Source organism: Cynoglossus semilaevis, chromosome 16 (genome assembly GCF_000523025.1).
Source record: "Cynoglossus semilaevis isolate Cse_v1.0 chromosome 16, Cse_v1.0, whole genome shotgun sequence".
NCBI classification, from domain to species: Eukaryota; Metazoa; Chordata; class Actinopteri; order Pleuronectiformes; family Cynoglossidae; genus Cynoglossus; species Cynoglossus semilaevis.
Window position 1 is genome coordinate 5,597,991 of NC_024322.1, and position 10,049 is coordinate 5,608,039.

The 10,049-nt window shown below is 39.9% G+C and overlaps 3 protein-coding genes and 1 long non-coding RNA gene across 6 annotated transcripts in view; 1 reads left to right on the top strand and 3 right to left on the bottom strand.

Moving 5' to 3' along the window:
• The window catches only part of LOC103391810 (cohesin subunit SA-2), a 13,383-nt gene extending 10,329 nt beyond the window's left edge, over positions 1-3,054 (bottom strand). For all 3 annotated transcript variants that reach the window (XM_025063649.1, XM_025063648.1, XM_017040026.2), the window contains exons 1-9: positions 2,898-3,054; positions 1,961-2,058; positions 1,787-1,886; positions 1,460-1,621; positions 973-1,069; positions 818-894; positions 655-726; positions 304-508; positions 66-217 (exon numbers count right to left, since the gene is read on the bottom strand). In XM_025063649.1, the coding sequence (XP_024919417.1) occupies positions 66-217; positions 304-508; positions 655-726; positions 818-894; positions 973-1,069; positions 1,460-1,621; positions 1,787-1,886; positions 1,961-2,010 (915 nt within the window). In that variant the 5' untranslated portion in view covers positions 2,011-2,058; positions 2,898-3,054. The remainder of the gene's footprint in view (positions 1-65; positions 218-303; positions 509-654; positions 727-817; positions 895-972; positions 1,070-1,459; positions 1,622-1,786; positions 1,887-1,960; positions 2,059-2,897) is intronic.
• Positions 3,055-3,828: 774 nt separating this feature from the next.
• LOC103391806 (uncharacterized) lies at positions 3,829-6,546 on the bottom strand. Its single transcript, XM_008328216.3, has 8 exons — positions 6,412-6,546; positions 6,028-6,146; positions 5,718-5,778; positions 5,575-5,642; positions 5,000-5,102; positions 4,711-4,829; positions 4,447-4,592; positions 3,829-4,367 (listed from the first exon to the last, which is right to left on the bottom strand). The coding sequence occupies exons 1-8, from the start codon at positions 6,470-6,472 to the stop codon at positions 4,256-4,258; spliced, it is 789 nt and encodes a 262-aa protein (XP_008326438.1). The 5' UTR covers positions 6,473-6,546; the 3' UTR covers positions 3,829-4,255.
• On the top strand, positions 5,022-8,051 carry LOC112488273 (uncharacterized). The gene is made up of 2 exons (XR_003052150.1): positions 5,022-5,155; positions 6,240-8,051. It is a non-coding gene; the product is annotated as an uncharacterized LOC112488273 (long non-coding RNA).
• On the bottom strand, positions 7,803-9,997 carry LOC107989796 (mediator of RNA polymerase II transcription subunit 14-like). The gene is made up of 5 exons (XM_017039912.2): positions 9,790-9,997; positions 9,544-9,651; positions 9,193-9,318; positions 8,635-8,824; positions 7,803-8,543 (listed from the first exon to the last, which is right to left on the bottom strand). The coding sequence occupies exons 1-5, from the start codon at positions 9,931-9,933 to the stop codon at positions 8,470-8,472; spliced, it is 642 nt and encodes a 213-aa protein (XP_016895401.1). The 5' UTR covers positions 9,934-9,997; the 3' UTR covers positions 7,803-8,469.
• Positions 9,998-10,049: the final 52 nt, after the last annotated feature.

Here is a 10,049-nt window from a genome sequence, read left to right on the forward strand (position 1 = left end):
GAAGTGACTAATCCTCAAGGATAAGTTACCCTCCACAAAGGTAAATACACGATAAAGTGTTGTACCTCTGAGGTGTTGTTTTTAATTCTCTCCAGTTGTGGTTTGCTTCTCTGTCGAACAGGCTTCGTCTTCTGCAACTGGTACAGTTTCTGATTGTTTTCAATCCCCACACTCAAACTTAGAGCCACACCCACAAGAGCGCTCAGGAGCTTCATGGCTGGTTAGAAATGGTAGAAAATATTTTGTTTAATTTGTTTTTTTTTCTTTTTTTTGTTTATTCGTGTAATTATGTGTTCTTCATACCTGCCAGTGCACAAGTGTGTCTGAAGGCTCGTATGCAGGAGTCTGACAGCTCAGCCAGCAGCGAGATCAGTGAGTTCATCAAGTAACCATCAAAGATGACACTTTGCTGACATTGGGCCACCAGCACTGACACAAAGTCACAAAACCCGGAGTGGAACCAGTGACCATAGGGACCAGACTGTATGAGGGGATATTCCACACTGTCCTGTCAAGCAGAGACAGAGGAGGAAAGATCGGACTTCAAGGTTAGAGAACAGAGTCTCAATCGTTTGGCATCTTTTTCCTAACGTGCAGAGTCAAAACTTCAAAACAACACGAGGTCTGTTATTAAAGACCAGTGCTCTTACTTACTGTGTCTATGGGCCATGTGACTGTGAGGATCCAAGGAAAAGCCAGGAACCTTTTATACTGTAGACACGCTACCTGAAATGCACAGAAATTTTAACTCCCATAGTGCATTAAATGTATTAAATAATGCACTGGAAACAGACAGAAGGATGAGACAAGATCTTACCTCGTCCAAGTCCTCAACCATTTTACTCATCACATCACTGTCCTCTTTGTTATGACACATCTCTGCCGTAACCACACCTAGGACAGAGCAGAAGAGACACGTATGACGCTGTGTACTGTATATTTTTAGTGCGTGTGTGTGTGTGATATGTTTACTTTTGCAGCCGCAGGACTGAATGAAAAAGTTGATGAGGTCAAGAAGAGATGAGTCTCTGTCGGCCACATACGCTTCAATCCAGTCGTCTATCACCACCTGCTCCACATCACATTACAGTAAGTCAGTCCAAGTTTGTACTAAATTTCTGTAGTAAGTTTAATGCAGTTGATTTTAACCAGTTTGATTGGGATCATTTTAGGAAACTTCACAAGGGCAGCGAAAAACAGAAACCTTATTTACTGGATTTACTCACTGAACAGATAAAAAGAAAAACCAGACAGTTTGATTTCCTGGACACCATTGATCTTTGAACACATTTTGTTTCTGAAGTTTAATAAACCGTGCCAACAAAATAATATCACCACATGTCTTGAGCTAACATCAAGATGTAATTACAGAGGGATAAAAAGTTGTGTAAAATTGTGTAAGTTAATACACAATACCTTTCCGTTATAAAATTTAATATTCTACAGTTGGGCTTCTCACCTGCATTGCATCTCTGCCCATGGTAACCACCTCAAACAGTGTAACTGCCTCCACGTGCCTCCTTTTACTAGAGCTGCCTCCAGCTCTGCCAGCACTGCTGCGGCCGGCTCTGGGACTTGGGCTTTTGTCGTTTTCCGAGCTGTGAGCTCTTTTTCTCTTTCTCTGAGTTTGAAAAAAATAAATATATTCACAGTTTTATAGCGACACATGACTAAGAATTAGTCTTCATAATTCTGCTCCATATGTGTTTACTTAATGTGCACTTCCACTTTTTTGCCAGCACTTTAGCTCTTCTCAAGTGCAAGTGTGTAAAAAAAACACCGTTACCACGTTCTTCTGTCGATTCTCATTTCCTGACTCATCCTCCGATTGATTTACAGCCCCAGAGGAGATGGCCTCATCCTGAGAGTTCCTATCCTTCCTATTCCTACATGAATGCAGAGAATAATTATAAAGCAAATTCTATTCATGGAGAGAAGTTAGGTTAAAAAAAACTCTCACCTTTGGCCTGAAGGCCTGCATGGTGCTTCAGCTGTGGGCTCTGCAATCATATCACTCCTCTGATGTTCACACAGGCCTCATGGTGTGTGTGTCTGCATCTGAAAACACAAAGTCATCATTGTTAGGTTTGAACAGTACATAAAAACACACTATTTTCCCCACATAGTGACACCACTTAACTTAACAGGCTTTTGACAGCAGCCAGCTGTTACCACAAAGTGCCAAGTATGATTGAGGTCTTCATTATGCTGTGTTGTGATTTCAGGCTGTATGCGTAGAGATATTCAGAAATACGTCTACGATGTACGACAATTCTACTAAATCCGGGCTATACTTTCGAATTTAATTATTTCGATTTTTATTATATCGAATACTATGCTGGGTTTTTTTATATTCATATATGCATAAATTGTATATTTGTTTATAATGCCAAAATGTATCCTGACGTCATCTCCAGACGATTAGTTGTTACCCTATCTATATAGGGTTAGCAATGCAACTTTAAATTACGCACACACAGTGGAGGAGTTCCCGCAAAAACAAATATATATATATATATATATGTGTGTGTGTGTGTGTGTGTGTGTATGTATGCATACATACATTTAAACTTTTAATAACGCAATCTGGAAAAGAAAAATTAATCATATTGTAAACATTAAACACAATGCTTTCCTGTAAATCGTACGTAGTGAGATTTTCTCCAAAGAAAATGTATTGGCAGATACTGAATATTCTGCAGTTTTACTGCCTTTACTGGGCAAACTGACTCAGGGTATAACTGCGTCTATAACCCTTAAATAAACCTTACGTATTTTTAAGTAACACTTAAATATTAATTTCCCGAAGAGACTCTAATTTTTATGTTTGACAGGGGATTGCAAACTAGATTAAAACACGGACGAGACTGACGGATTCTTCAACAACAGACACGTACCTTCTTTGCTCGTCTTCATATTGCTTCTGCGTTCACTGTTGATGCTTGAATTTAAATTGAAAAACTGTCAAACTCCATCCACAACATGCCTCCATGTTTTCCCTTCACCGCTCTCACAGTCAAGTTACTGTACAGCCTAACACAGCTGATGATTGGTCACGTTGCCCAAACAGATTTCTCTGATTGGATATTTGACGTGTCACTCTTATAAATACGCATCCCCTGTCGCCTGTGACAAATCCGGCAAATGTGGCCGTAAGGGTTTTGTGTACAGTGACAACAGCTCTGGTGACGTACGGTTTCCACGCTTTGGGTGTGGACACATGAAGAACGTTATTGTTTTTATTTTTAAAAATTACAGCATTTTTTTGCGATGTAGTTTGGGGGGGGGGTCGTTTCGCTCTGAACGCGCCACCATTGTAATTGAACTAAACAGCTTTCACAGGTAGTGGAGTTGTCATAGTATTTCCTGATTTAACTTGTAGCACAATTTGATCAGTAGAGGGAGCCATCCCCTTAAACTTAAATGCATAGAGGTACTACAGAGAACACGAACTAAAACAAACGAAGTAAGCACACCATTTTTGCACTAATAATTGAAATGATGATTTTTATCTGGTAATTTTTAGACTCAAACCTAAATCCACGAATCCCCGTTCTTACAGGCTTTTGCTAGACTATAGCTTAGCTCATTCTATCGGCTATATTAACTATGTCCACGCTTTATGTTGATCATAGAGATTTAAGATCGAATGTATTTGTAATCAGTGACCTCCAGTGTACGTCGACAGAATCCTCTGAAAGCTTCTAAAATTGACACACGTTTGATAAGGGAGCTAAAATTCGCTAGCCTAGCACTTAAATTAACTTAAATAGCTCAAAAACTACTAACAGAATAAACGTGAAACTTAATATATATACTTTATATACACAATATATAATAGAGATCTTGCAAGTCTAGAAATCATCCATTTGATTTATTGTTCCATACAATAAACACAAACTTAAATCACCATCACCAGTGTTTTACATGACATGAGGAGCAGTGTATGTTTATGATTATGATGACATCCATGGTGAAGGACATGCACAGTCCAAGAAAAACACATATCTCTATTGCATTCAGTGATACTGTTTCATTGTGTTATCGAAAAACTAACAGTAGTTATATTTATGATTAGTACAAAGAGGATTTTACCAAGTGTACATTTATTTGCAAAATAGTGACACATTCAGAACAACAAAAATATAAAAACCATGTCATAGTCCTTCTTACTAAACCATCGTTGGGCGTAATGCGTGTAGCACCCTTTAAAGTTCAGTTCATGAAACACTTCACAGGTCTTTTCCAGAGTGAGTCAGGAGGACAGGAGTTGGGATGCAAAGGTCACAGCCTGGTGAATGTCGTCTGTCAGCTCCTCTGGCAGTGATAGCACCGCTGATATTATATTTTGAGTTATTTCTAAAATCCTAGCAAAAAAAAAAAACACCACAAACAGAGTCAGCAGAAGCTGTTCAATTCACCAACAGCAGTTTGCTTTTAACTCACCAGTTCATGTAATGAGCGGCCAGTTGAGGCTCATGCCTGGAGCCTTCGTCCTGCACCAAGGACTGTTTCATCTGTTTGAAGTTGGCCTCAATAGTTTTCTTTATTTCACAAAAGACCTGGATTCCTCTAAAAGAACTGATGACTTGCTGAGAAAAAAGGAGATTTAAATTCAAACCGCACTGCATTTTTTTATAGTGTGAAAGAACACAAGAAGTGAGGAAAATGGACAATATTGAATAGAAACCACAATATAAATTTACTTACATAAATAACTGAGAGCTGGTGGGCAATGTATTTATGACTTCCGAGGTGCCGGATGTCTTCCTCTAGTTGTTGACTTAGCACCAAAAGCTGGTTCAGTTTGGCAATGTGACAGAAGTATTCTGCAACATAGGGAATACCTTTAGAAGTGGAGGAGATGGCAGTCTTTGTGTTTTCTGCAGCAGCTGACACTCTATCTTGCTGATGTTGAAGGGGGATGATATATATATATACTGTATATACAAACATCTACTGTATATATTTATTTATATTTCTTTTTTCTCCCCCTCACCATCCATTGGCGGCCTTTCCAACATCTCCACAGGGCTACCCTGAATTAGGAACACCTCTACACGGGGAAACATGGTCGACAGACCCATCATGTCCAGATAGTCCTGAGGAAACCATTGGGGTGAAACAGATCTGTTTGGTTGAGGATATTAATAAGGTAAGGCATATCAAAGATTGTTTTTTTCTTCTGGCAGCCATCTTGTTATCAATACAAACCTTTCCTGTCTTAAACTGGTTCCTGGCAAAATCACCAAAATCTGCACTATCGCTTTAAGTGAGGTCAGTCTATAAATAAACACTACACAGTGAGGTCACAGTTTAACATAGCTGTCTCTGAGCACTGAGTCCTTTAGTTTACCTTTTCACTATTAACTACGATACCCTAATTTATTGAAAACATTTACTGAAAAATTGTTTTAGGTGCATTGACTTACTGGTGTAACAATATTAGCATATAGTTAGTTAGTTAGTTATTTCAGTAGCTGGTTTTCTATACTTTTCCTCCATAACACAAACAACTCATTTAAATGAATCAATAAATCAATCAGTTGTTTCTCTGAATAACAATCACCCTACCTCTAACTGTGGCATGGGTTTTGGTAGATGTTCAAGACACTGCAGCATCTGGTCAAGAATCTCTGATCCTTTAAGAATAAAAACACAATATATTCAGATACACAGCACATTTATATGTAGATGCGTTATACTGTGGCTCATACCTTGAGTCTGGAACGTGTCTGATTCCTCTGGGCTGCAGCCTTGTCCTAACTGCTCCTGAAACTTTAATATACATCATATGAGGACAGAGTAAGGAGTGTGCATACACAGTGATAGTAGCTGCTTTCAACGTACTGGACAGAGTGTGTGAATTGACTAGGAAGCAGTTGCTCCCACCATACCTGTTTTTAGGGCACATGAGCACTGGTGAAGTCAATAGGTCAAATTATTTGTTGGGTGGGCATTTGCATTAGGGTAAACTTCAGAAAAGAGCTTCAGTAATGGTGGCAGTGACCCCTCTAGCTACTGTACCTGCTGCATCTGTGCCCTGATAAGGAGGTCCAGTTGTCCACAGAGACACAACATCTCCAAACCCACTTGCTCTGGACCAAGCTGGACAGGCATCAGAGGTCTCTTCACCTGTAGATCCACTGACCACAGAAGACAATCAAACATCGCTGTCAACCTGTCTGACACACCCAAGCCTACAGATCCTAAATAATAACCCAAATCTTTTGTGACAGTATCCTGCAGGTCCAATCGTGGGGGCAGGTGAGGACTGGAGGGGAGTGGTCAGTGTGTTGAAATGACTTTCTGCAGAGGTTCGCTACTTCCAGAGGTATGTGTAGTTGAAAATCAAACACAGTCAACACAGAAATGTTAAAATAACGTCAAGATCGAACAGCTATCATTTACCTTTGAACGCATCGTTGTACGTGCATGGCTGACATAGCGGCTCTGATGCGTTTACGGCCATAGCTGAGTGTCTGGAGCCCCGGCTGCGGTGATCACACCCACTCACCCTAAACCTGCTCCACTGACAAAAGCCATACAAAGCCACGGAAACAAGACCGTCGAAGACCCCACTCGTTTATTTTTCTGCATCTGGTCTGTACCGAGATGCGTTCAGGTATCTAGCGTTTATTCCGGGAGAACAGACGCCGACACGGTTGTCGATCTTTGTCCGTGATCCGTAGTTTCCTCGCAGGTGACGACGCCCGCTCGTATCCGCAAAGTGACGAACTCATCCATAATAGACCCAAGATGAACCATCCATGTAAGCGATAAAACTACAAATGAAATTAAAAAGAACACGGGAGTGTCCACACCCTTCAGTTGATTCAGCAGCCATGCAGTTAGAGCCGGTGAATTTCATATGCGCGCGCGCGCGCGCAAGCACACACACATAACGGGGATCAGGCTTTGTGATGATGTCATCTTTTTAAGATGCGGTTCTCAGCATCACTTGTTGATGGAGTTTCCTTGAGTGACCGACTCATAGAAACTAACAGTACAAGTATTTTCACCTGCCGGGTTGGGCCACACAGATGGGTCACTGGAGATTTTTCAGGGACATTGAATTAATTAGCGTTTTTTTAGAGCTCGGTCTCATTCTTTTTTCTCTTTGTTTCTAAATAAGTACAGCCTAGCTTTCTACGCTAACCTACAGGGGGCAGGGGGTGATATTAACACAGCTTCAATACCCTGTTCTATCAGGCGAGTGTGACACGATTTCAAACCGAGAAATTACCCCCCCACCAGAACAAGTGATAGACTTTGCTAGCTGTTAGCTTTTGGAAATAAGTTATTCAATTAACTACAGTTTAGGAAGCAGAATGTAGGACTATTTTTATAACCAGACCTAACATTCCAATTTTAAAGTAATATAAAATACCTCAGCTTTGTCCCTCATCAGATGTCTCTGCAGAGTTCAGAGTGATTTGGCAGTTGTACCTCAGTTACCCTTTCTAATGCACCACACCCTTGGCTTTGGGGATTAGCTGGTGTTGACCTGGAACCTTCCACACAGCAGGCTGGAGCTTTACCACTATAACACTGCAGTTCAAATAGTCTAAAATATTTCACCTAAATTCATTCGATACACTATATACTTAAGAATTCAAACTGGCAAACACATATATACATTCATATACAGAGTGAAATTAATATATACAGTATATGCACAATTACTGATATTTTAATGACCTATAACTTAAGATGTTAGTGGCAGCACTTGAAGTCTGCAAATAACTAATGACTTAGCTTTAGTTGTTCATTATTTCATAGATGATCATGGAAGCACAAACCACCTGTGGGCTTGGTTTATTATTAAATACAAAAATCAGACATGATTCCTCAATTAACTCGATCAATACTCAAAATCCATCCTTATAAAATAGAATTGATGTATAAAGTTCATCACAGTTTTACAGTATCCAAAGTATACAGTCTGAAATAAAAATCCAGGTCTTGGAAAAGATGAATATATTTAAATAGTGTATCGAGGAGTAAAGCTACTGATACTACTGTAATACCAGTGTGGTGTAGAAAAGCGAGACAGGGTTGCAGAAAAAATGTAACTCATTGGATTCTTCAAAGCTTAAATATACAATAATGTACATATTTTCGTAAACAACAATAAATTCAATAGATAATCTTGTTTACAAGTGCACCAAGATGAAAATACAATATTTTAATCTCTTTGCATCAAAAAACCCTCGTGCTTGATCCACCTTAAAGGCGAATCCTGTTTCTTAGCTTGTGTCACAAGTAATGAATGAGCGTTCCATGACTGTTTTCTGTTCACTCCCTTTTAGAACACCAAAATAAATCAGGTCAATAGTTCAGCGACAGGAGCAGAAAGGACACATGCTGAGGTTTTGATGTCTTCAGACAGCTGCTGCTGCCCCTTAACTTCTGAGCTTCGCCACCGGACGGACAACAGCTTCATTGCAGGTTTGACGGCTGTTTTAACTACTGGCGGGTACCAGACATCAAATTGAGGTTTGCCATAAGCTCGTGAACAGAAGCAAATATTGTACACTCACCTGAGAAAGGAAAATAACAGTTTAAGTTTATAGTGTTTACAGTTTACAGTGAGTGAAGTGAATTTCCCTTTTGACTAGAGCAGTTTCTCACCCTGTCTTGTTGGGTGCAGCTCATTGAATCTCTTGAGGATGCTGGAGACCATGAGTGCCGCAGCTCCAGAGGAATTGTGCTGTCGAGGGATGTCAGCCTGCTGAGTGAGGCCTGTGGCCATGTCATACACAATGGGAACAATGATGCTCACTGGCTCCTGTGGAACTGGTATACGCTGGGTCAGCTGCAACTGTGAGCCAAAACAAACCCATCACAGGTAAATCACAGGTCATTTTTAAGTGAATTGATTCAAAGTAGCCTGCTGCTCCCCATAGGATATAATGTTTAAGGGAATTGTAATATGCAAAGTTGACTAGCTAACTCTGATGTCTTGTCTGTCCCAGCAAAGTGGAACAGCAGTTTGCTTAAAATCAAACCCTGTATCGAAGACTAGGGACTAATTGGCATGTTTGTTATTATGGTCATTATGAATTATCATCTATGGTTATGAAATTATGAAGTTACTAAAAGAAACACTAAAGAAAAAATCCCCACAACCACTGTATTTTTGGTCAGTTTCTGAGATGTTTTTTACATCATGAAAAAACTACAACTTACAAAGAACAGCATCTTTGATTTAAGCACCACAGCAATGGTTCCAGGTGGAGCAATAGGAGGAGCACTTGGAGGGATGGTGAGACAGAACTGAACGTTCCACTTCAGCTGAGCAGCCTGGTCAGGGAACTAAGGAGAGGCAGGAATAACACTTATTACATTAGCACACACAAAACAGAACCATAAAGTAGCATTTGTAAACTACAGTATTCTATAATGTGGACTGCAGTAGTGAATGTGTATTGTTCATATACATTCACAATGTTTTGTGTAGTGAAGACGTGACTCAAAAAAACATTCTGATACAAGCATAATAAATATATTTATTTAAATATAAACAAAGTAGTTACTCACCAGTTCGAGCTTCATAATTCGCACACAGTCCCTAAGAATGTTGGTAGGTGCCCCCAGCAGCTTCGTGAAGGCATTCAGAGTGTTGTATTTAAAGGGAGGTCCAGCGACCTGAAGTAGTAATGAAGGCACACAGAATTAAAAAATGGCCTAGTGTCTTTGTTAGTTCAAGGTAACAAGTAAAAAGGTTTTCAAAAATTAAAATTGTGGTTTAATGCCGTTGTTTTTCTTGTTTTTGTTTTTACATACCCTTGTCTCAAAGAATTTCTCCAGCACCTGAAGTTCTTCCTGGGACCAAGGACCAGTGTTTTCTGGAGTGACCTTGAGCTGCAGCGTCTGGTAGTTCTTTGGGTTGAGAGCGACTCGACACTTCAACACATCCGTCTTGAACATAATTACCCCAGGTTCATTGGAGTTCACTATGGACAACTAAAAGGATCGTAACAAAGTATGAGAGGTGAACACACCAGGCACAAAAAGAAAGAAGAAACCCACTATCATCCAAAGCA